Source organism: Camponotus vicinus, unplaced genomic scaffold, assembly GCF_025532165.1.
Source record: "Camponotus vicinus isolate PSW18456_S1 unplaced genomic scaffold, iyCamVici1.0 SCAF_11, whole genome shotgun sequence".
Taxonomy (NCBI): Eukaryota; Metazoa; Arthropoda; class Insecta; order Hymenoptera; family Formicidae; genus Camponotus; species Camponotus vicinus.
In genome coordinates, this window is record NW_028141947.1 from 11,801,412 (window position 1) to 11,829,213 (window position 27,802).

The 27,802-nt window shown below is 37.2% G+C and overlaps 1 protein-coding gene across 8 annotated transcripts in view; it reads right to left on the minus strand.

Moving 5' to 3' along the window:
- Positions 1 to 27,802, minus strand: part of LOC145961209 (telomerase-binding protein EST1A) — a 101,459-nt gene that overhangs the window by 29,493 nt on the left and 44,164 nt on the right. For all 8 annotated transcript variants that reach the window (XR_014435594.1, XM_083081192.1, XM_083081191.1 and 5 more), the window contains exons 18-22: positions 11,730 to 11,911; positions 10,073 to 10,146; positions 3,525 to 3,643; positions 795 to 898; positions 434 to 607 (exon numbers count right to left, since the gene is read on the minus strand). Coding sequence is in view for 7 of the 8 variants with exons in the window: in XM_083081192.1 (XP_082937318.1) it covers positions 434 to 607; positions 795 to 898; positions 3,525 to 3,643; positions 10,073 to 10,146; positions 11,730 to 11,911 (653 nt within the window). In the remaining variant the exon portion in view is untranslated. The remainder of the gene's footprint in view (positions 1 to 433; positions 608 to 794; positions 899 to 3,524; positions 3,644 to 10,072; positions 10,147 to 11,729; positions 11,912 to 27,802) is intronic.

A 27,802-nucleotide genomic window follows, 5' to 3' on the forward strand; every position in this document is an offset into this window, starting at 1 on the left:
CAAAGAGGTAAATCTCGAGCTTTAATTCCGTCCTGATGTAATTGCGAGGTATTTCCGTAATTATTTTTATTATTATTTAAGCAATTTAATTTTTTATTTTGTATTTAAAGAATTTAATTAATTCAAGTTATTTAAGTAATTTAGAAAATTTCTCCTCTTTTTCGTAACATTATAATAATAATAATAATTATTATTATTATTATTATTATAACGAATTAATTAATTAAATTCTTTAAATAAAAAATAAGAAATAAATTAAATTATATTGTAGCAAGCAAAAATTAAAGATAATTTTATGATATAAATTCTCTGCGTCTCTTTCATTCGCCATTTCGAATCTGGAAAATCGAATACGGAATTCGCGAGGCTCTACACAGCGCACCGTACGCGCTTTCTGCGGGGAACGAAAGATTTATGACAGTTACCAACATACCTGTGTCGGTGGCGAACTCGGCGAACTTGTGCTCGAGGCCTCGACCACGGAAACGTATTCGCTGACGCCGGTCTCGCTCTTTTGCAGTTTCAGCACCGGTGTCTCCAAGCCGCACAAGAACACTTGACCGAAGAAGAGAATCTTGCTTATCCTCAGACACACCTGTGCCACTTCCTGAAAATGCATCGCGAATTTATTCTATGACAACGCGGAGATACTTCGGTCACATTAATAAATTAAAATTCTTTTCCAAACTTTGAAATTTTTATAAATCATATAAGCAGAAAAAAAGCAATATTCTATTTTCAAATTTATTATCAGCAATAAAAGCACCGATCTTACATAACGTAATGTAACCTACCATATCTTCCGTTTTCTCCACGTAGCAAGGATCTTGCGGATTCAACATGAGCGGCGTGAATCCTGCCAACGTGATATCTTCTGGTAATTTCACGAGCTCCAGATCTAAAAGCAAACGTAAAAATTCGATACCATCTGTATGCACGATAAAATCCTCACATGAAATTCTGCGATCGTGCCAAATCGAATTCTTTTATAGAGCATACAGAGGAGTGACCCTGAATTTATCCGCAAAGATCCATATCACGTATCGCGAAAGGAGCTCAGATGTTTATGCAACGTGCCTTAGAATCGGTAAAATGTGATCGCATTCTGGCGACCCACCGTCTTTCGCGTCCGGCATTAAATTCTGATAATACAATATAAGCGCAGAATAATAATCCGCGATGCGAAGAGTAAATTCGAAACTTTTTCGTGCGCAGAAATATATTAGTGTTTATAAAAATATATTCATCATATACAATTGTAATCTTTTTTTTTTCTTTTAAATAAAAAATACAATTTTTAGTTTCAAGATATATCGAAATATTGAAAGATGTTTAAATTTAAATAATTAATAAAATGAAAAAAAGTATATGTCGCATCTTTTGTCTCGCTGATGTCTTTGAAACAGATAATAATTACGTTAACGCGGAAGACTGGAAAAGAGAGAGAAGTCGCAACTATGAACTTGACGAACTTATCAATTCTAGTCAGCTGGCATGATCAGTCCTATCTCATCGTGTGATATTTACTATGAGCAACGCGCGCACTGACGTCCAGTATGTATATACTCGGTTTAGAGGTAAGTATACCGTGAGCAAGGACGCGCCGTGAAACTAGAACGCTCGTTTCCAGACGACCGGACCCGTTGGAAGACCCAGTTCGAGACCGAACTCGCGATCGCTAGTGATCTACGAAAATAGAAACTGGGGATATGACGAAAATAGGAAATTTCATCGCGTTTTTCTCGCAAAAATTATACGCATTCACGATCATCAGTTATGTCCAAAGTTGATCTGCCAATAGTGCTCGCCGACAATTGGAATTGGTATTTTTCAAGAATGAATATGACCAGTCAAACTTCAATACTTTCGCGATCAATACGATGATGTAACATTATATTTCTTTGCTTAAAAAAATTTAGAACCGTTGATAGTATTACGTTTTTCTTGAATTAAAACCAATCGAAAGAAAGGAAGGGGGCTAATATGTACTCGTGCATTGTTGCTTTGAAATGATAATTAATTCCGCATAAAGCCATCTGCAATCTGAAAGGCTTAACGGTACCATTTGGTCGGATGTATCGACGCGATGCGTGCTAGATGCATGTATACGGAAAAATCGGCGGAAGACATCGTCGGGTCATCTCGAGATCTACACATGAATGAGCTTCGAGGTAATGCAATTTGTGTATTCATAACGTAAACGCGACGAGCAACATATAGTGGCGATGTGGCTCGCACACATGCTAAAAGACCATTGGCCACACGCCAGTAGTAAACGGCCACAAGAGAATGGCACTGCAGTGGTCATGTCGAACGTATTCACCGTTACGCAACCGTCGCGCCAGCTATCTACGGGTCAACAGACCGGTCACCGACTTCGTTGGCACTTCGAATAACTCGCGACTTTTTTCGATTAAGCCTGGTCCAGGTTTGCTTGCTCGAAAGAATCGCTCTCGATCGAGCATCCTCCGGATTTCATCTCGCGCATTAATATCTGATGTGTGATTTAACGTTTTATTGTTCGAGTATTCGGAAGCTTATTTTTATTGATATCGTAGATCAAATAATATCGAATAAGTACGATGTTATGATTTTATATGTCGATTCGAAAATATTTCGTAAAATTCTATTAATTATTGAAATACCAAGATCAAATATCGGCAACTCGATCTTGCACTCGATCTTTACGATTTCATTAAAGATTCAGTCTATTTTAGAGGATCAAGACAGTTGACATTTTCTAAAGTATATAATGTCTGAAGAATATGTCTTTTACATTTTATTGAAAATCTTAAAATCTAAAATTGACGAAATTATGAGAGTTTAAAGATGATAATACACAGATCTTCAGATGAGCCTATAAGCCTTTAAACGCATTTTTTTTTTCAAAATGTTTTCGAAATTCGTGTCATGGATATCTTGAAAACTAATAGACTGAACAATTTAAATTTTTTTATAAATAAAAGTGTGAAACACTTTTCTGAATCTAATCAGAATTTAAAAAATTAATATTTAATATTTTTCTAACGTTTAAGAAATGAAAAAATTTTTAGCAAAATTAAGATATTTAACTTTAAAATGACCATTTTATTATTTTTCAATTTTTTCTATTGAAATTTTTATATTCTACAAATACCTTATAAAATAAAACCAAACCGAGTTCATTCCTTTTAGACACGAGAAATAATGTATCATTCTGTCGAATCATGCATTTTCGAGGGCACAGAAATTTGTATAAACTAGAGAAAAGCTAAGTATGTAAGATTTAAAAATACCAACGTACTATTTAAACATCAATAAAGTGTCATGTAAAGTTTACATATGTAAAGTGTCAAAAAGATCAATTTCTAATATTTATAAAAAAATTCTAAAAATTATCTATTTTTCATATCGCTAGAATAGACTAAGCTTTTAATTTTTCATATCTATCGATTTAATTGCATTTTTATGCATGATATTTTTTTAGGTGAAACAATGTAGTGTAAATATCGTTAGCGCTAGAGAAAGACTACGAACTGACATACCTTTATTCTCTTCACGATCCTCAGTATCCTTGCCCTGAATCAAGGTCGTCCTAGTATAATTTAATTTTTCTAAAAGATTCACCATCGTCGCCAGCCTACTCCATGCGTCTCCCGGCGGTCTGTAACAAAACAAGAGGATCGAGTTAAGCATCCTCTCTGAATTTCATGATAACATGCATCCAGAATGAGTCGGGAATCCGAAAGAATCGCCCACGGCTCCGTTTGCGTCACGATAAAAATTCCCAATGATTTGGCAAAAATTCTCCGAAGGACTGGATTCTTCTAATGTATAATTTAAAGACGAAAGAAAAAAATTCTCGATAATATCGAGGCTAAATGTCGAATTTATTTTCTGTGCGATTAATCCGGCGTCACTTCGAAGATTGAGTCGTCGAACTGTGATTTGTGATTCGCGCCGCTTTCAGATGATAATTCTTAATTCCCTAAAGTATATTTTTTACTGAATTCTTGCTAACGTTACTTGACGCCACCGTAGCGGCCAAAGAGGCCGACGACCTCTCCTTTATATCTCCAGTAATATTCGGGACTAATTTTCTACGGATTTCAGATTCCTAATTATTGTTTTTGTAAGAATGACGGCGTAAATGCCCCGAAAACTCGCGAGGTTTGCCGGCTGTGTAAACAACACTTGCTCAAACATTTGCTTATGAAACAAAATTAAACCAGGTAATTTGCTACTTGATTTCTTCGCTACTGGCTCTGACATGAGGTAAATATTTTCAGTTTCTGGATCATTCGTCACGCGAAGAATATTCTCGCCGCAGGGTACGACAATTACAGCGACGTGACCAAGAACCCCCGATGGAATTCTGTTTGCCGAAAATACAGTCTCGATGCGCCGCACGAAGGTACATCGAGATATTCCCGGAGATTTTGCGGTTTCGGAGAGCGATCACGATGCAAACGGCGTGAACGCGCGTTCACGAATTTTCGCACGCTTTTGCATGCGCGATTTCGCGCATTTACGACGAGATACATAAATCCAAGACATGATTGGACGGATAATACAGGGTGCCTGCTCAAATCTTGTAAAAAAGTCTGAAAATTCTCTGATCTTATTGAGTATTTTTGTTCAAAATTCTATAAAGAAAATATTTTAAAACTGTTTTAGTGTAACTTTCTAAAATAAATTTCTTATTGCAATGTTTTTGAATCATACGAAGAAAAAACACTTATATTTCAAGTACTAGATTTGTAAATGTATTTAAAAAAACTAAATAACTTTTGTAAGATAAGTATTTTTCACTTGCATATAATTTTCGTTTTTTTATAAGTAAAAATATAATAAAAAATATGTACTACAATTTAAATATTTTGCTAAAATATTAAATACATAAATAAAAATAAATAAGTATATATTTATAATACATTTTAAACACAATTCATTTGACTTGCCGACTGTTACATGACTGTTAATATTAAAAACAGACTTATCAAAGAAGAAATTTTTTTTAAGTTTTCCGAATCTCAATAAAATTCCATGAGAATTCCTTGACTTTTTCAAGTACAAAAAAATTCCTGAAAATTTCAAATTTTTCATATTTTTCCAATAGTGTCCTGTAATAAATTTTATATCTGACCATTCGTGTCGCGTGAAACAGAGAAAAAATGTCGCGAGTCCTCGCGCGTGAATATGATATATTCCCGTGCGACTATTTATTATTAATGTCAAGAATTACGTATTGGAAATTATTTGCGGCGAGAGAGCATCGCGTAATGCGCGCGCGGCGGATAATAATAATAGATCACAGATTTATACCTTTAATGTACTTCGCGTACACGACCGGCGGCGGCTCGTTCCACCGACGTTATTAATGATCTACCTACGGCGTACGGGGTATACGTTTCCATTCACCACTTCCGTATTACTGTAAAGCCGAAGTCGTCCGCTCAATTAAGGGCCTAGTCTATTCTACTAGTACGACCAATTCATGATTTTTAAGAATTTTTTTTGTAGAATATTAGAAATTAATCTTTTTGATGTTTTTACATATGTTTTTATTGATATTCAAACAGTATATACTTATTCAATCAGTATATTTAAATCTTGGATATTTAATTTTTTTTTTTGTTAAATCTCTGCGTGTAGCGTATTCAATAATAACGGTGTGATATGCTGTTCTCCGTGTAATTATCTGAAGTGAAAAAACTCGGTCTAATTTTACTCCATAAGATAAAGCTAGATTGAGGATATTGACCGTAGGATATTGAATCTAATTAAAAGAATTAATATTTAATATTTTTCTGATCTTGAAGAAATGGCAAAAATTTCAGCAAAATTTAATATTAAATATTTATTTTAAAATGGCATTTAAAAATATCTACGGAATAAAATTAAACTGATTTTTTTCATCTCAGATAATTATACGCGGAGCAGCATGTCGTACTGTCGAACTATGCATTTTTGAACACGCTATACACAGAGGCTCGTATTGAACAAAAAAAGCTAAATATCAAAAATTTAAAAATATTGATACTCTAAATATTAATAAAAGTATATATAAAAACGTTAAAAAAATTATTTTTTAATATTCTTCAAAAAAAAATTCTTAAAAATCATCAATTGTTCATATTATTAGAGTAAACTGGACCCTTAATTCACTTGCTACTCTGTAGCGACTCCAAGATCGCTTGTTCGAGCAAGGGCAATTTCGAGGGTCATTATTTCAAGGATCCGCCTTTCCCTAAACTAAATTTTATTCACTGGTAATACACGAGCAATTTCGTAACAATGTATGCTTGCCTCGATTATGCAAATTTTTCATTATGTAAAGAAAAAAAGATTTTTTTGAAGGCAAATATTTTTGATAATCCTGTAAAAAGATTGTAATAAAAAAGTTGAAATACATTACGAGATTATATTCTGCAGATTTTCCTCAGAAAATAAAATTCGCGTATTAAAAAAACACGATGACTATGAATTTTTAAATATAAACTCCGTTCCATCGTGCAGTTATTATCAAACGATTATTTACGATATACGACATGATTCTGATAATAATGTACGAGAGGAAATTACGGAGAGACTTCTTAATCGATCGCTTAATTTCGCGACGGTTTCCGACGCGATTAATCGATAAGCATCGTTAAAGGTCATCGGTTAATCGCGTCTGCTACGGGACTCGGATCGCGGAATCCACGTCCAGCATCGGCGAGAATCGTCTGCTCAGGCGATTCTAAGCAACGGCGATCAAGATCGAGAGAGGATCGGCAGCCGCGTCGTGGCGTCCTTGTCAAGGAAACGCTTGACTCACGTAATTGTTAATCGCTAACGAGCAACAATAATTAACCTATCGCGGCCGGATAGTAGCCATTGGTTAAGCGCGCGTCTCGAGAACGTTGCGAGAAAAAAAGAAAGGGAAGAAGACAGATAGAGACCGGGAGGGGAAGGGGATAAAAGAGGGAAGGGAGCTTTGAGGCTCTCGTTTAATGGACGGTAGATTGCATCAGTCGGACAAGCGTGACTCTCGCGCGCTCTTTTCTCTCGCTCTTATTCTTCTTTTATTTTATCTCATTAGCGAAACTCGCATCGAGAGAAGCGACGACGCGCCGTGCGTCGATAAGATGAACGGCATGCTCTTTCTCTCTTTCTCTCTTTTCTCGTCGTCTCTCTGCACGAGATGCGCGCCAAAAAGTATTCGCTCACGCTCGCGGATGATCAATTCGAGACACGCCGACCCGATCTCTTTGTGAAACGCTGGTCCTTGGAGGATCCCTCGAGCACCGCAGGACACCGGATCGGGATTTCCCTGTGCTTTTAGGTTCCTTATTTAGCGACATGACTCAGCGTAGGGCACGTCGCTGCGCTGACAATTCGGGGATTCAATGGATTCGCAAACGAAAGAGCGAAATTCAAATTAGAATTCATTATAAGTTCGAGCAAGAAAATCATCGAATAAAATTGAATTAACAATCACATCTTGCTGCGTTTAAAAATCTTATATAAATCTTTATAATATTAGAAACCATGATTGTGTAATCTCTTAAAAATTCAGATCATTCTTTAATTCAAGATGTATTATATATTATTATTATTACTACTACTATTACTATCATTATTATATATTATTAAATATATAGATTATCACAAACTTGTTTCAAATTTATATACATATAAAACATGCCAAATTCGCACGGATTTTAGATTAATAAAAATTCAAGATGAACAAAAATCTAACAAAAGTAATATTTGTATTTTCACTATAAGTATATAAAATTCTTTACAAATATATTCATTTCATCTAATTTGTTAGTAATTCATGTAATTTCCTCAATAAACCATTAGTTCTATTTTAAATTACATGTATACAAATGATACTCGAGTGACAACGCGTTGTGATCTATCATTTTCCCTCTTTCCCGAAAATTCGTCGACCAAGCTGCGACGGCGGTTCCCGCCCAAGAATTATGAATTAGAAACGGAATGTGGAACGTTACAATCACGAACACGTGTCGCGCTACGGGACCGCCGCGGGTGTCGCGACGTCTTTACCGGTTTCTCACACCGCGGCACGATTCGCCGAGGCATCACCGCGCGAGGAAAATTAATAGTCCGATACAACAGTCATAATTCAAAACACCTCAAGTGTCAACCTGAATTAATAGTTGCTATGCGCAGCTGCGACGAAGCCGAATGCGGCGAAAGCTACCCTAACAAATCTCTCTCTCTCTTTCTTTCCTCTCCTCCTCTCTTTCTTTCTCTTTGCCTCTCTTCTCGATGCATCTCGGGCGGGATTAATCCGTTTGACAAAAGCGGGATGTGGACCAGCATCTCTCTCGCGGAGCCCGCATATCGCGCGCTCTCGCCGAGTTGAAATTAGAACCGATGCGGTAATAATTAAAGCGGGACAGTAACTTATGCATTCGCGACGAAGCGTGATAGAGAAATGATGCCGCGAGTACCTGTGCTTGGCGCGCGACGAGGCGCGAGAGATCGAGCCTCGATACGATGCAGCGGTTGACCGTGACCTACGCCACGCTCGCTTCCATCACCTCCCAGTCCCTCTCTCGCCCCTAGTGAGATATCGGCTCTCTCGCTAGAACAGGCTCGCGTCTATTAAGCAAAAGGTACAGCCACAATCCAATGAAACGGAATGATACAGGAATTTTTGTATTCTCTTTTGTCCTCGATTTGTCACTCACTATTCCCGATTTTGTTATCCCCTGTTTCGTTAAAAGCAGTTTGTTTCCATTTCAGTCAATTACACGTGGAATAGCATGTCGAACTATGCATTTTTGAATGTGCGCAGACTCGTATTGAACAAAAAAAAGCTATCTAAAATATTTAAATATTGACGTACTATAAACAAAAATGTAAAACACTAAAAATATAAAATTTCTAATATTCCTGAAGAAAAATTCCTTTACAATATCATCAATTTTTCACACTATTAGAATAAACTGGGCCCTTAAGTCTGTAACCTAGCACAGCCATATGAAAAAGAGGCGAAAGATTTTTGAAAGTTAGAGTGCCTCAGGCGTATTTAAATGAATCTGATTATAATTTATTTCGATATGATAGCCAAATGTGATTAGGTCACAATACGATTGGTAGCATCTCGCGCGCTAATGATCCCTTGCTCCCAGAATCTAAGTTATCTCAAGGCCACACGTCAACGGAGAGCATGATTGCGCTACATGTTAAGTGCTTCGCGCTTCATTCGTGTTGTCCTTAAGGACAGCTAAAACCCCGAGGCTGAAGACGATCGAATATAACAATCATTTTCGAATTAATATCCTCCTTCGTATAATAGTCTCTTCCGAGCAAAAAACTCTTTGAAGGATATACGAAAATGATTAATTTCCGAGTCTACATTGTTTATCGATTCCAAAGTAAGAATAATAAAATCGATTGAATCTTTCACCTTGCTATTACATTCATTTAACCATACTATTCAATCTTAAATTTAAACGTTATGAAAAATCATTTTAATGTCTACTCGAGTCAAAAATTACGTGTTCAAATTACGTCTTGTATATCACACATGCATATATACAGTTCTCATTGAATTAATTACTGATTAAAAAAAATTGTTAAAAAAAACTAAATAAATATTCCAGATGACAACCATTAATGAATAACTATTTTTTCGAATGTCAAATGCATGTCTTGCAATCTCGATGATCGATTTTTTTGTACGGTTCTTAATAAATGCTTAATAAATTTTTTTTAAGAGCATAAATATCAGCGCTAGCGCGACTGAAAGTCTCGCATGATTGCAATTCAGACCACACAAGCCACAAAACCGCAAGATCAAAAAGTTCGAGATATATCGCGCATTTCTACTACAAGCTACGATGTATATTCGTTTCCACAGTTAAAATTTAATTCTAACGTTAGGACTGCACGATTAACAAAGTTGTAATTAATTCGTGGCAGACACAGAAAGCAGTCTGTGAAATGAACGAAACTTATTCGTACATTGTGAAACAATATAAGGGGATTAGACGCCAAAATCGAGAACTACTATAACTGAAGATCGCGTTAATCTTATTTCGTTGATTGAGTTTGAAATTAAGAAACTTACCCGACTCTGTAATCCGTACAAGACGGCGGAGGATTCCAAACGGTGCTATGGCAGAGCATCCAGTCGCACCATATCTGTAGAAACAAACATGAAAAAAATAGTAAAATTTATAATTTATTAATATAAAGTCAATAGGAGTATACGCCGTTAATACAAGCTAAAATGTCTGTTAATTATTCCAATAAAAGAATTGTCTGAATACTAACATTGGTATTTTCATTCGCATTGATTTTTAAATGTAAGAAATAATGAGGGCTCAACATTTAAAAATGCGCCAATACTTTTAAAAAATTATTATTTAGTCAGAGAAGGTCTTGCGTCGAAAAAAGTAACATATAAAAGCTGTAACTTTATTTATAAAAACATTTGAATAAAATTTATGTAAATATATATATAAAATATGAGAAAATTTTAATTATTTAGAATCAAATATATTTTGAAATTTTCGCTTATAAAAACATGTTATTTCAGAAAATAATATTTTTATTTGTCATTTACATTCTTATCGAATATTCAATTATCAAAGAAATTGCGAAAATACTTGGTTATTTATAGCACCGTCCATCTATCCTCATAAAATGAAATGTATTCCAACGGCCTTGTATCGCGTCTACTTTATCGGCAATATTAATGGTTTCACCCCTCATACAGTCGTACGCGCGAGTCTGGCTATTATTCCTTGTATCAGCTCGCATTCCGATAGTAATCATTGTTTTCTTTTTTTTCCTTTACAGCTCTTTCTCGTTAGTCTATAGTAACTATGTATGTAATGCATATGCGCTAATTTCATAGTGCGTACATATGCACATCAACGAAATATTTATTTAAAATAAAATTGCGTAACTCGATTAAATTTGATTAACGTCAATTTATTATTTTTAGAGATTCAAAAATCAAATTAAATAATTAGGAGAATAATTACTTGTTTCGATAAAATCCTCAACTACTTCCCTAGCTATCAACTTTACTTTTTCATCGTATAACTAAATAATGATTATTGTAACGCTCAATCTTTTATCAAGATTAATTTCGAACGAAACAAAACTCGTAACCCCATCGATATCGATTTCTGATTGTAAAGCGACTATTAATCAAGCGCGAATGGTTTACATGTGACAGATGCGTTGATTTATGTAATAAGTCATGGTACAATCAAATCGGAGTCTGACACTGAAACTCTCGCGACGTTTTATAAATTCAATTCTCTGGTGAAGAATTTAACGCTTTCAGACCGCGACAGCAAAAGAGAATCGAGCTCGTGAAGAAAATCTGATGTCTTCCGAGTTCGAATGCCATGGACCAGTGATAGCCAACCGACAATAGTCCGTCATAAATTATCCCGAGGAAAGCGGAATAAAACAGCAATATTAATGATGATAAAGCTTTTCTTTTGCGATCATACATATATTTGTACGAGCCCTCAAAATTGGAGAATATTGAATTGCGACCGCCAAAGAGGAGACTGAGAGCTTGGTCGTCACTATTCCAGATCTAATTATCCCGTAATGGCCGGAGCCACGGACGATGCACGTGATCGAGCGAACGTTTCGACTCGGAAATTGACTTACGCTCTTGCCGACTCGCGTCGCGAAACGCAATTAAGACTTCGCTCGTCCGATACATATTGATAACGGAGGAAAGAGAAGGGAAAAAGTACCTTAATAGCTGGTAGAAGCACTTGCAGATCCTCCCCGACCACAAGCCTCGGCTCCTGTCCGCTGTCTAACTGAGCTTTCAGCAAGGATACACCACGTTCCAAGATCAGACTGAACATTTGTAGTGATACTACGAGCGCCCGTTCTTGGACCTCTGATCTATAGCCTTGCTCCATCTGGGAATCTGCAATCAAAAACATCGGCCGAAATATAAGATCGGTTCGGAAAAGAAGCACGAATCTTCATGCGAGGTAAAATTATTTTTATTCCTGGAAAAACATTAAATATAGAAATAATTCAAAATATATCACACTTTACAAGGATTATGACACAAGAAATATTCTTGTAAGTTAATTTCTTCGGAGAGACTCTCAAGAGTCTGCCATATTCAAGTAAATCATCCTTGAAACTTCCTTGAAACAATTTCATCACGCAGGATACACTATTGGAAATCATCAGTATCGCTGAAGAGAACATCATTTCAATTGATTACGAACAACAATCCATGAAGAGGCAAAGAGAAAGAGAGAGGTACGAGGGTGGACCTACCGCGCGCGGATATCTGTATGGCAAATTGGTGATGATTGTTCATCGGAGGAGAGGAAAACGAGTAACTAATGCCAGTAGCGATCACGTTTCGGTGATGATGATGATGATGATGATGATGATGATGATGATGATGATGATGATGATGATGATGATGATAATGATGATGATGATGATGATGATGATGATCAGTGATGCGCAATCTATTCGGCGTCGCGACCGGATTCGCCATTGGTGGCCGCGCGCTCTTCTCTTCGGGGCTGTCATTATGCGTCGTATCGAAGCTACGTGACGGGACGCGGCTCCCGGCGGATTCCAAAGAGCGAAGGGCACGGTATGACCTTCTGTACCATCTCCGTTTCCTCCGAGTCATTTCCAGATCGTTTCCTGGAGATGTTTCCTTGAAGAAAATCTGCCTTGCAAATTGATTCCTCGAAACGATACTCTTGAAATCCGAGCGATATCATCCATGAAAGAAGTTAATTTGCAGTAACAGAAGTGATCCGAATATCATCCCCTATAATTTCGACTCTTAGGAGATTTTTCATTTTTTACTTTGAGTACGTCACTGTCTACTTTGAGTCATAAAATTGTTGTCTTACTATAAGGATTATTTTCTGAATTAGTTTTGAAAGCGTGATATATGTTTGCAAGATTTCAAAGATTTTATTTAACAAAAAATTATATATAAGAAATTTATAAAAATATTAACAAAAATAAAAAATATGTCACAATATTAGCATATAAATTAAATTTAAACGTGAGATAAACAGTATGATTAAATTTATCGATACGTTATTGAAGTTTCACGAGAAAAAGATTTATTATCTCATAAATTTATTCGATATTTGACATATTGACATTTTAATGGCAGTTTTCATCGCTCTCGAAGATTAATCGTTAGTCGATATCAAATATTTTACCAGAGCAATGTCACACTTGATTATTTTTATCCGGATTTTTATACTAGAATTTTGCCCAGATTCTACACTACCTCATATTATAAATTCTCCTACACGTATTCGTCCTCGGCGAACGACCCGTCGTTACCTTGTGCGTCTTTATTAGCAGGCTATAGCGAAGCTAATTAGATGAGCATCGCTAACGATGGTGTAATAGACTCGCGCAAGAACGTTTATCGGAACTACTAGCATTTATTATGGAAAACGAATAATGTAGTGAGCCTAGTAAGCTACACAGGTATTTTTTATATATTAAAAAAAGGAAAAATTTATTATTCTCTTTCTCTCCTAAAAAAATTTTTTAATCCAGAATAATATAAAATAATTTTATAAAAAAGAAATTAGAGAATATTAAAGCTAAATATATACAAGATAAATTGAATATATATGATTAAAAGATCTACGATAAAAATAAAAATAAGAACAGAGTATATCCATTAGCCAACTTTATTTTTCCTTTGTTATAGGAGTTACGGGTGACTTCAAAAATTCGAAAATGCGAGCAAAAGCGTAGTTTTTCGCGACGCGAATTAACTCTGCACAATAGAAGGATAACACAAATCTAACAAGCGAAAGGGCAGCGCACGTCCATGCCATTCTCCATCAAGCGTCCATACATACGTACGAGAGCCATATTCGAAAGTAGACTCTGGCAGTTTAATTTATCGTGGACAAGTATAATAATTAGCGTTTAACCGCGAGGTCGCTCTGAGAGAGGAAAATAGAGAAAGAGAGAGAGAGAGAGCCCACATAGTCCTCTCTCCTTATCGGGAATTGGGAGTGTAAAAGGTAATAAGTTAGAGAAGATTTACAGGGAGAGGTCTTAACTCATTGCCACTGCATGATCATTAGCGAAACTCAGGCGTATCGTCTTCTCTCGCGTCGACTTCTCCAATTTCCCCGTCTTTCGCGCGATCTAACTGCGATCGTTAATCCGCGAATAGACGCGCTGTCGCACTGTCTCTTGGGAACAACGTATAATGTAAAATATATTTACGACAATTAACAAAGTAACAACGATATCTCGAGACGATAGCGAACGATGGGGATAAATTTTTGTTCGAAAATGTAGGGGGATTGAACAGCAATACTCGATACGAATCAGTCGCAAGGTGAATAAACTTTGCGAAAGATACGCACGCTTCCTCTTATCGAGATGTTTAACTAACGAAGTGAACGCGACAGAGCGAGATCCCGCGCTCTTAATGAAGTCGGTGGGTAAGCTCGGCTTTCCTGGTTCCCGGACCGATATTTTAACGCGATTACGGACACGAAAACGGACGGGATCGAGTCACCATGAGCAATCAAATTAGCTGCGCGCAGCTGATAACTCGATTATTAGCGACATCGCGTCTCTCGTTCGCTGGTTTCGCGGCGCGCCAGCGATATTGCATTTTTACGAGATATCTTTCTGTAATTTCAAATCAAATGAAAACGCTAAAAAGAATATTTACAAGTCGGCTCCAAAATTAATTTAATTCATAATTCAAAACAAACTCTGGAGAAATTATTTTACGTTTCTCTTTTTGATGATTCTTCCAATCTAGATTTTTTAATTTTTATTAATTAGTAATTAATTTTTTATTAATTAGTAAGAAAAATTAATAAAATTTAAAATTGTTTTGTGTGAGAAGAACATTTCCAATTCGTTAAATAAAAGAATATGGAAAGGATTAGAACTTTTAACAATATTCGTAGAAAATCTTTATCATTGCTCAAGAACACATGTTCTGCAGAAAATATATACATAAGTATGTAGTGTACTCTGTAAACTTTCCTTATACGAGTTAGTCTTATCGTACATTTACGTTAATATTAACGTAACGGAAAGAGAGAAGTGTATTAAATTTCACATGTAATATCCGTACATCTCTTTCTGTTCTCCATTATAAATTCTACAATTTTTTGTTTCATTCAAAGTACGTGATGTTTTTAACGCTTCTAACATTCATTCAGATATTCGAAATGATCACTTTTTTCTCTCACCAGTGTTTTGATAGTTCTTGGGTTCTTAAGTGGTTAACGGTAAGGACGATAACCGATCGGCGTTCGAGGCGAATTTAGACGCCATATCGTCGAATACCGTTGCCTTTGACGGGTAAAGCGCTTCTTTCAGAGGCCGCAGTAACACACACGGAGAAGCGCACTCGTTTAATTCGGTTACACTACCCCATTCTCGTTTAGTAACGACTAGGGGAACGATGAGCGGACTATTGTCTGAGGATAATCGCGTTTTAATAGCCGACACGAGAACCTTATGTATCGTTAAATGTAGTTATAATGCGGAGCAACGGGGTCCGCGCAAGAGGTGTAGGATGATTTTAATGGCCGCGAATATCTCGACCGAACGTTTTACGCATTATTTAAGCAGCGCAGCACGCACGGATGCGCAGAACCGCGCGCTCGTTTTGCGGTTTAACGTTTCAATCCTCGCTACTGCGTTTTACCCGCGTTTACCACGCGTTATGCCTTCCGAGTCGTTAACGGCTATTATAGAGATATTACGCTCACAATGTATCGTGCAAGCTTTACGATGTTGCATCTACTTGCCGGAGGACATGTTTTTCACGAATATTGTTTCATAAAAACGATATTGAGTTAGCCATAAAATAGCCACCGATTCCTGTTTTTTAATTAAATTGCAATGCGCTTGTTTAAAAACTCATCCATCTTCTTTCTTTCTATTGTTCTTACGTGTTCTGTTTTAGTTCTATCCATTAGAAAATTTTGTAATTTTAATATAATTTTAATATAATTCTCCATACGCCAATTCTCCATATTTTTTATATTTAGATTTATTTTAAATTCACTTGGATTTATTTAGATTTTCTATTATTTTGAAATATTTAATCTTAATATACAGTCGATAAATGTCGCATACTAAAAATACGGAATATGATCTGTTTCTTAATATTCTAAACGTAAGATTAAAATTAAATTATAATCTGATTTTTTCTTAATTTATACATCTCATTTTTTTTTTTTTTACTCTGCTCCAAAATTCTCTCATTCATCGAAAAAATTCAACTTTAATATATATACATATTAATATACATATATTTTGCATACACGATATTTTTCTTAGATTTATTTTTCTCGTTAAAGAAGACGCTTCGCGCCGAGTAGTAAATATGATTAATGTTTTAATATCGCACAACTTTGACATTCGCATATAATCATTTGGCAAAATGAAAAGGTCGTTCGTCGCGAAATCAGAAGCTTTGCGTTCAAACGTACCCTCCCCCTTTTCTTCCCCATGTGATTCGAGCAAGCTTGCGTGTTTCAAGTTAAAGGATACAACGTTGCGCAATGAATTTAATATCCGGTGACTCCGGTGATAATACCTTTGGAAGAACGACGACTTGCGCGGACTGCCCGAGGTAAGGACGATGAGCTACGAGGGCGCCCGTAAATAATCGGGCATAGGTGAATTCTCGCCGTCGACTTTCGTGCGAGCGTCGTTTACATCGCACTAATCACGCCCGTAGATTAATAGGCTCCCCTCATTAGACCGCCCCGGCGTAATCGTCATTTTATTAGTCATTTTATCGGTGCACTTGCACGCGCGCGCGCGCACGAGCATTTTCCAGCAGTAATATCCCGCTCGTGTCGCATTACCATACTATTAACATAGTGCATACCTCGCGGCTACGGTTCAACGACTTCAACCCTTTTAGCGCTCGCGCACGGCTACACTTTATTTAACTTTAAACTTAATTTCCGCCGATCCCCCCCCGGCGCATCTCTTTCAATATTAAAATCTCTTGGGTATGTTTATCCTTTTTTTTTAAATAATTTGCGCTCTTCGGACTTTCAAAAAATCTTCTAATAGAATACATCTGATTCTCTTCACATTTATTATAAATTAGAAAAGGTAAACTATTTGTAAAAATAAATTTATAGGTGCCTACTCACAAGAAATGTAACTTATAAAAAAATTCCCTGATTTTTGAAGTATTTTTATACAAAATTCTAAATAAACAAAATATTTCAAAAATTTTGTTAATGCAACTTTCTAAAATAATTTTTTTATGTGCATTTTTAAATGTTTTGCACTACTCAAGTATTAGAATTTCAAGTATTAGATTTGTAAATGTATTTAAAAAATGTATTTATTTTTGCCGACCGCTTACAATATAAAAGTCAAATGATTAAAGAAGATTTTAAAAAATTTCTGAGTTCCAATAAAACTATGAAAATTGCTTGATTTTTCCAGACGTAAAAGAGAAGTCTCTGAGAATTCCAGATTTTATATATTTTTCCAGGGGGGAGTAGACACCCTGATATATATATATATATAAAACGAACGAAGGGCAACAACGTATATTTTCCAACCTGGGAAATTTAGCGATTCGAGATCGTTCTTCAGCTCGTGCACGCGACACCGCAGAAGGAATCACTTGGCAGGCGCCTGGCGCCAAGAACACGTTAGGAGGAGGCTGCATCGCCGCCAACTTCGCCATCGTGTGAACGAACTGTAAGACACCTATTGCACGCACGTGTGCGCGCGCAGGTATACACGGCGAGATATGCGACGTCCTTGATCATTTTTCAGACGATAAGGAATACGTTCGGTTTGCGCAAGGGAAGAGCTGGATAGGAGGAAGGGCTCGGTTGCCTCCGTAAGTCTGTTAAGCTATCGTAAACTGGTTCGTAAGGCCTCTTTGCGCCGCAAACAGGAGATTTAATAGAACGGCGTCGAGCGACGCCGACCAGTCGGGGCTATTCGATTACGATATTCCTGATACCTCCCCGTTTAGCCCGCACGCTCCTGGTGCCGCTGAATCAGATGGCAGTGAGATAAATTTCGCAAGAAACGACCGTTTCGGGCCGATGACCCACGCGCGCGCGTTCGCCGGTCGACATTGAGAGCAGAAGGAGAGAGAACGGACGGTCTCATCCCGAAATTCTGCACGTCACGATATCGCGGGGCCATCATCATCTTGATGAACGCAAGTTGTTTGTGCTCTGTTAAGAATTTTTTCTTTCATCGCGAAATACTCTCCGACGCATATCTATAAAGAGATATTGGATCATGTAAAAAACGACAATATCTTTGATCATAATATTTCTCGAAGCAGTTGTTTTGCTCCATTCAATTTAATCTTCTGCTCTATGTTTCCTGTATATGTTTATTATCTTCGAGTTCAGAGAATAGCTTGTGTATAATTATATATATCTCGAGTCGAAATTCTTTTTCTACCTTTTGATCTCAATTTGCAATTCAAACATTTATTTTTATACTTAAACAAGCAGATTAGTTTTTCGGCAACTATTTAAAATTTATAGTTTTGTCTAAAGATTCTCTTTTAAATCTCTAATTGTTCGTTTTTCATTTAAAGTACAAGGTAAAAAATTTTTTTATTCAAAAAATTCTTATATAAATTAAATCTATATCTATAAATCTTTAATCTGTAAAAAAAATCTGTGAGAAAAATGAGGTTGAAAATAGGAGGAAAATTTCGACTCAGGATGATCAAATATATTTATTTTTATATTATACAACTAAATTTGAGAATATTATATTAAAATCTTTATCTCTCTCTACAAATATATTTGTTTATTAAAAATAATTTAAAAAATAAAAAAAAAACGAAATGAAAATATTTGCGAACAAAACAGCAAAATTAAAAAAAATAATCCCATTTCTATTTCCTGTTAGAATATTCATTTTTATTCAACATTAACCCCTGGTAATATTATCAAAAGACGAGAAATCAAATTCAAATATATGCATAATCAAATCTAATTATTGCTAAAATTCAAATGTATGGTATAATTAAATCTAATTAATTACCAGTTTTTTGCTTTAATCCTACATTAATGATGCTATCAATTGGCAGGAAATTGATATTAAAATGATATAAAATGTTTTATAAAAATGTTTTATAAAAATGTGAATAATTTGATAAGAATTAATTTGGGAATCAATTTGATATTGAAGCTTTTTAATGTTTTCAAAATATACTTAATACTTTTAAACTCGATTTGTATCTTTAGCAATTAACTAGCAATTCTGATATAATTCTGATGTATTTAATTTTTTATTTATTATTAACTAAGTATTTTTAGAAAACGAAAATGTTGACATAATATCAAATCAATTTTCCTATGTTTAATATCAATTACCAATTAGAACAATAAATTTGAAATTACAACAATAAATTAGCATTTAATTCGATCCGAATTGAATTACTCGCCCTACTCAAGATACTAAATTAATTTTATATATGTGTGTATTTTTCTTTCTACTAAAACCTGATGACTCCGCGAAAAATGACTTTTAGTATTTTTCAACATTATACACGTCTTCTCCCTACTTAACACAGAAAACATCAATCTAACTGATGATGCGAATGAGTCGCCCATCTCGACGACTGTTCACTTTTATTTCGTCGAGAAGTAAACGCTGACTCGAATCCTCACGTAATAAGAAAAAGAGCGCGAAAATGTGACAGGTAGCGTTTCATTCGTCCGCAAATGAGTCACGAAATCGATGTGCCGAACAGTAATAGCAACAGCTGGTAGCGAGATGCTGGTGGCACTGATGATCACGCCGATCAGTGGAGAGATTAGCATCTCTCGAGAGCGACTCGCTCGCTAGAGCTCAACGTTCGACCTTGGCGAGACCTTGCGAGGTCACCGACATGATTCCGTCCTGTCCACCGCTCGCAGCTCGGTAGAGATCGGCAGGGATTAGGAGAGAGGTATATTACAGAAGAATGGTGGAGTTCACAGAGGGGAGGCAAGCTGGGTCGGCATAAGAGACATCCGACGTTTTGTCATCTGCTACAAACTTCCACCTGCGGAGCAGCCGACTAGACTTTGACATCTGACTCATTCTTCTCGCGTTAACCGCAGCTAGACTGATACGGTGTCGCTGAATAGGCGCGTAATTGAACTCGTTCGCGGAAAAAGGTAGCGCAGAAAAAGCTTGTAAAAAGTTGAGTAAAAAACCTCGCGGTCGGGGTCCGGCGCGAGAATGGAATCGTCGCGATGCAGCGGATGTCGCGAACAATCCCGTTTACAGGCTAATCACTAGTTCCCGGGGTGAGTTTAACGCCGGGCAAAAAGCGGTGAAAAGATACTTTGCATCACGCTACGACAACACGCGAACCTAATCTCCCCCACACCTTCGTGTCATTTATTTATGTTATATATCCTCCCTGTTTCAATCTCTAACGTGCATGCACGTTGCGATGGAAACGATCAACGGCGAGCTTTCTGCAGCGGACAGTATGTAAATTAGACAACAGTAATCTGCTGGATGTGCGCTCGCTGCAGCTGCAGTAGCAGCGTCGCGAAAAATTCTTCCCCGATAGAATAATTACTTCGTATGATTAACGAGCCGATCTAAAATCATAGAACTAGATTCGTAAGTCTTTGATTATCACATCATTGCTTAAAATAGCTTGCATAATGTAACGAGATCTTAGCGCGATATGCTGAAGAAGATTTAAACCTGATGCTTAAATTATAAAACGAGCAAGATGCGTAACGAGTGAGAAAAATTTCGAGCCCGCGGTCTGGAAAATGAAACATCTCTCTCTCTCTCTCTTTCTCTCCCGTTTGCTCGACGAACTATTCAATTCCTGCAATTTCTGCACGAACAGTCGTGGTGATGAGATTGCGCTACAGGACTTCCGCGTAGACGGGAAGCCGCGAACCACCCCAACAACAATCTCGCGCTCACAATCTACGTGCGCTATTTGTTACGCTCGTAGCAAGTGATTCACGAGTATGTCGTCTATCCAAGGAAACGATCGAGAAACGATCATAGCGAATCCGCGAATGAAATATTTCTACAGATTGACACTAACATTGAGTGCTCCTCGGTAGATAAAAAAAAATCCATCACAAAATAATATCATGAAAAAACTATTAACAGTAATAGTACATCAGAATCTATTCCTCGAGGTAATTTTAAATAAAAAAATTCACGCGTAAATGTAAACGAAAAAGAGGGACGGTTATTTAAATCCGAAAAAAACCAAACGTTATATATAATATTCTTAATCTAACGAATAATTAAATTCTATACAAAACACTGAAATTTTTAATTCTTTGATTCTGGAATTTCTGTCTTAAATGGAAAATTTTAGAGAATTCCGCAAATATATTTTTATGCGATGCTATAACGATAAAAGGCCAATGGACGTAGAGGTGTAGAGATGACTCTGGATTAAAGCAGTTTCTCGTTAGCGGTACAAAGTAATACTCGCAGTTATCATTAGGCAGGATAATTTTCAACATCGAGACGCATCGGAGGCTGCACATCTCCTCCGGTATCGCGCATCGTAGCGGGTCGAAATTCTTGCGGCAGGTATCTTCTGCAGTTATTGTGCGCGCGTCCCTTCTCGCGGGAAGTTATATATTAACGGTCATAAACGGCCGCGCTTCGCAAAAGGCCGCTCGCGCCTCAAGGTATAAGTGTTCGTGCAAATACAAAAGTAAACGCGTCTTTTTCTCCGGGTTCGCGCGCCGAGTTGCATACGAAGTTGCATGCGTGAGCGCGAGAAATCCGCGCCGGCTAAATTTAGATCTATAAATCTAAAATTCAAGTAAAACTTATACGGAAGAGAAAAAAAGAGAGAGTCTTGAGAACTCGATTCTCGAGCCAAGTCACGAGTATTCCGATGCCCGCAAATGTCCAGATACCCCGAAGCAGCACAATATATAACGCATGCTATACATTTTATATTGTAAAAAGATATATTAATATAAATAATATATATAATACACATGTAAATTAATGCATATATATTATATATTTTATACAATTTCAATATGTATACATATATTCTCATAATATTCAAATATGCATATTGAAAATTCATTGAATAATTTTAGCATTAATTAAAATACAGTAGTATCCAATGGAATGTTACATATGTCTGAATGGAAACCGGTAAAGTTTCATTGTACGCTCGCGGGCCATCGACGACACTAATGGACGCATGTCGGATCACCCTGGGAAAGTTGATCTTATACAAACGCCACACGTTTCTTACAACATTCTTCCCCGTGCGGAATCTCGCTAGGCATTTCCCTGGGAGAGCCAGTATCGTTATTCCGCGCGCGTGAGCCACGAAGAAGGACGAGCGCGTACGTAAGCGTTGATTACCGGACGACATTCGCGATTCACGCCATTTCACGGCGGTGACGCGTTTAATGACAGCGCTATTAATTTGCAAATTGTCGTTTATCTGGCACAGCTCCGAGACTGTCGGCCATCCCGTTGTAAACGAGAGGACTGTCGCGACCGCTAGTTAATTGATTAATCGTCCTGTTAGTCAACGTCGTGTCGCGCGTGAGTTAATATCCAGACTTCATTTATGTAAGCAAGAGTCTATGTGTTTAACAAGTAGTCCGTACATGGTTGCGGACAAGCGTACTCTGACGTATCAGCTTTTGTCAAAGAGAAAACGTTAAAAAAAGCATGTATATGAATATGTAGATCTTAATAGGAATCAATTACCGAAGAGATTCCGTTAAACGCTTGTATTTTATACTCCATAATTTCAATTCCGTAATCATCTACCTTTTACAAGATAACTCTTAAAAATGTTATGTAAATAAAAGGAAATTAATTAATATAAGAAGATATGTGACGTACACAATTTGTATGCAAATCGGAAATTTTTCAAAGACACAAATAAAAAAAAATCAAATAAATCGAGAACGAATATGACGCCTGTCAGATGCCGCAAGAACACTTTAAAGGTCGAAGCGGAAGAGCAACAGCATTCCAACGAATGCTCCGATAAATCGAGAATTTAAATCGTGAGCATGCAACACAATAAGCGTCGATTATCTATCTCGGTACCGGTATTATTAGAGTCGCCGTTAAGTTCAATCGTGGCAAGATAGAGACGAAAAAGAAGACGCTTACATTAATCGGTATTAACGAAGAACACACGAGGTTTTCTCTACGGTATTCTACGATTATTATCTAGCATTGTGATATGTATCGCGATACGCAATCAAGCGGAGGAAGCGGATTTTAATAGCCTGACTGAATTAGTCGTGGCGCTACCTACGGAACGATCGTCAATTTGTTGTCGGCTTAACGAAGGAACGAAAGTACGGAATCTCTCCGCGCTCTCTCGTTAAGTAATCTCGTCCCGAGACCACGCGCATGATTAGAAGGGCAGGAAATGAACGGCTAACCAGGCTCTAACTAACTTTTGATTCGCGGCCAATAACTGTCGGACGAAAAATGCCACTAGCCTTTGGCGAACGCCTGTTCTATTCGCCGTAACTTATCGCTCTATCTCAATTTTAATTTACAAGACCGATCACGTTTCTCGAATCGAGATTGAAAATCGGATTCATTGGATCTTAACGATTGTTCGATTGGTTTTCTATGCATCCGATTATCAAACAAATCAGACAAACAGATCGAATGAAATAGAAAATAAAATTACGCTTGCTTTCGTGTATATTCAAATGAAACATTTCTCTTCATTCTTGTTAAGAAAAGCTTGCCACGAAATTCTGATACTAAAAAAACATTTCACGTAAAATATATACCGAGGCTTATTATATGTATATGCGAATATACTCGTCTCGTTGCTCAAGCGTTGCGATCTAACACCGGCATCGTCAACGTCACCTCCGCTGCAGCTACTGCTGTTCGTTCACCCGACCTTGGCAAGGTCACGCAGTCAGGATAAAAAGTAGCGAGGCAGAAGCGCGGAAGGTAAGGCGAGGAGAGGTTCGACGAGAATGGGAGAGGGTGGAAGGGAGCGGGGAGAGGGTCTAATCAACGGCCGGCGTCATGCTCCAGAGAGCATTGCGGGAAGGGAAGGCAGAAAAAGCGGCGAAACGGCCGTAGGGAGACAGGAACGATGGTGAGAGGTAGGAAGAGGAGATCGAACGAGAAGCGGGAAGGCGATGCGGGCGCGAGAGTAGTCGGTCGACCCTATAGCTCAAACATCACATCGGGGGTTTCGAAAGACATCGATGGCTCCCACGAGGGTCGGAAAGCGATAAAAGCTATCGATACCGCCACCAAAAAAATGTCTACGATTCCGATTACATCGATTACTCGAGATAGATAAGTTTAGCTTCGTTCTTCACACGATGCTTCAATGATACAATTGTCAAATCTTCTGGAATTCCGCTCTTTTAATACTTCAATTGTCATATATGAATATGTATTAATTTCCGTTTAATTCGTTCTCACATTCCTTACTTATAATGAATAATGCGAATAAGGCATAAATAAGCAAAAAAAAAAAAAAGATTTCTCATTAATATTTAAAGTATAAATGTAATTTGCATACAATTCCTGTGACTTTCAAAATATTGTTCATAAAGAGATAAAAATACATCGAGAGTTAGATTATTAAATCGATAATAATCCGATATAAATCTCGCGACCTTACATTTGGCGTGAAGCCCATTACTTCACGACACAGGTACACGTTGGTCGAGAAACCGAGTTAAAAATAACGTCTCGTCGGATATTTATAGCGACAAAGCGGGTGGGGAAGAGAGGGAGAGAAAGAAAAGGGCGAGGGTTAACGGGATGAGAAAAGAAACTCGAAGTGCATCTCTCGTACCGATCCGCGACGATAGCTCCAAGTCGCGGGAGAGCTCAAAGGCAAGGAGAAGTCGCGGGACATACGGGTAGCACAGAAGGCGGATAAAGAGAAGGATAGAGAGGGCTGTAACTGTGTAACCTGCCTGCCTGCCTGCCGAGCTGAGTGGCAAATGGAGGGAGAGAAACAGCCCGAGTCTTGTACATAGCACGGGGTAGCTGAAGTGGAGCGATGCCAGTATATTAGACGAGTCCGGAACGTGAGGAAGAGAGAGAGAGAAAGAAAAGTGCAGCAGCGGCGGGTGCATTGCGCCCGAAGCAAGATGGCCTTGACGTGGGCCGACCGGCGAGGGCAAGGACGACCGCCCGAGGGATATCCTCTCTTTTTATCCTCTCCGCAGTCGGCAGTCGCATCGACCACAACGACTGACGGCTCCTCTTCTTGGCCCGCAACCGCGCCCATCCATTACAATATTGCGACAACGACGACAATATCCTTCTCGGCGATATATATTTGCCGGAAGATTTCATAAGTCATTCGACTCCGCCCCTGCCGCGGATATCGCGAAATTATGCTAATGTTCTAGGAGGAAGGAGTGATTGTGTAATGTAAGATGCGTGAGGAAGGGAGTATATCTCGATCGTGAAAGGCATTCTAGACCATGGCTGGTGCCAAGACTAGCGGGATAACCGATGTATAATTCGAGATTTGAAATTGAGAACAAGAACGTTCGCATGCTACAGTTGTAGTCTTGATTATATCTTCAAATTGATAATTACACTAATTCAGCTAATGATTACATGTTATTCGAAACAAATTTTCTTGCAATTGCTTTCGATTGAGAAACTAATTATATTGATGAACAGAAAATTTGAAGTAATAATCATAGCCTGTGTTTTGACACCTGCATTCGATCCTCTCTCTCTCTCTTCAATTCTTGATAAAAATAAATTTAAAAATATCTTGAAAAAAATTTATACTTTCTTTCTTCTGTTATTTCAACTTGGACGTCTTATTTATCGAGATCAAATTCAAACCGATAAATAAATTAATTTTTTTAACATGTATCTGCTATTCTTTTTGTTTCTAGTCTTAAAAATTACTTAAAATGAAACAAAACTAATTGATGGAAAAAAATTATACTTCTTTGCTCGTGTTTTAACATTTTCCTTATAAAATTTATAATTAAAATAAGAATCAAATTTAAAAATTATTTTTTATCTTCAACAAAAAAATTCAAAAATATTTTTGATTCGATTAATTATTGATTGTAACTTTTTTTTTCAAATGTTAAATATGTGAATTTTTTTCGAGAGATACAAATGGTAGATACTATCAATTCCCATCAGTGAGTTTCATTCGGTGGAACAATCTCATCCGTCACTCTCGTCTCTCTCGTGTTTTTCAGTCGTTTTTTTAAGTGAGACGACGAGATTTCTCGTCCCTGAAAACTGCCCGACTTCGGCAATCGTTCCAAAGAATAATTCATGACGTCGTGATCTTACGCGAGAATAGTTTATCGTTCATGGAAGTGAAGTCGTCCGATCGGAAATCGATTCACGTACATCGACGACATGAATTCGATGAGAAGTCACGTGGAGGAAATAATATAGAAAAGAAGGAAAATTCAGAAAATTTAATATTAAATGAACAAACGTTCAAAGTCCTTATTTTTAACTAGTCATTCCTAATGTAAAATATAGGAGATTACATCTTATTCATTCCAGTAATTCATTCGAGTTATTTTCATTCAAGTTTCTTTAATGACGTAAAAGAGATGCAATGACAACTCGCAGAGTGCAAAAAATTTGTACGAGTTAGAAAGACTACTTGTTTACACATCGATCGAAATATAAAACATTTGCGGAAGTTCCTCGTTGACTTTGATCTCTAGGAAATTTCTTCTACTTTTACAACTGAGGCTTTTTTTCTTCTCCTTTCCTCGCGATCTCGTGATTACCGAGATTATTTAACATGAAGCGAGTGATCAGTTGAATATAACCGGAAATGACATCGGAGATAAAGAGGATAATCTTACTAATTACGGTCGTTGGAGGAAAATGAGGTAAAATCGGTTAAACAAGTCAATTAGAATACTCTATTATTTTCCTGATAAAAGAGGAAACTAATATTTCGTAAAGAGAGCATAAAATTAACTAATTAATACATAATGAGACTTAAAGAGACGAAAGACAATATATAATTCAAATAAATCAATTTATATATTCTTGACACTTACAAGATTGGACGAAAATCTATTTTGTCCCATTTTCACTTTGCTTTTATAGATCTGCTCAAGATCTCGTCAATAAGGATCTTATCTCTAAAATTTAGGCATTAATTTTAACATAAAGATGCGTAAAGACAGAAAAGCTCCAAAATCGAGTTCTAGAAAAACGGAAAGCGCGAAAGCCAGCGAAGCAAACAGAATTTATGCGAGATGACCGGCGTAAAAGTATCGAAGTGCGATGTAACGCACACGAAAGTGGCGCGAAAGAGGCGTGCCGCCGTCGCGCCGAGAATGAAATATCCGCGCTGACATATTGACACTGGGGAGTCGTAATTCGCGCCTCTCGGGCAAACACAGAGGGCTACGTTCAAACGCTCGAGGTGGAGTTGGTTCGCCGATGTTCAACGGTGCACGCTCATGAAAAAGATCCTTTCTCTCTCCCAAGGGCGAGAGAATCCGTTTCGCCTCGCGGAGCATGTGTGAGCAAAGAGCACCGGGGCAAACACATCGGCGAGTCGACCGGGCTGTTTGTTCTGCGTCGATTAATACTCGAACGCGGGCGAAGAGGAAAGAACCGCGGGAGAGAAGGTGGCATGAACTTTTAATTATCCGAGCTAATTTACGAGGTTTATGTGTCTATAATCAATTATGTGTCTATAATCGACTTTTCCCAAATTAATTTAGTACAAAAAGTTACAATTTTATTAGTAGAGCTGACGTAAAAGCTTGGCAAATTCTATTATCGAAAGTGTTAGATAACATCATTCGATTTTTAAATTGGATAAGTAGAA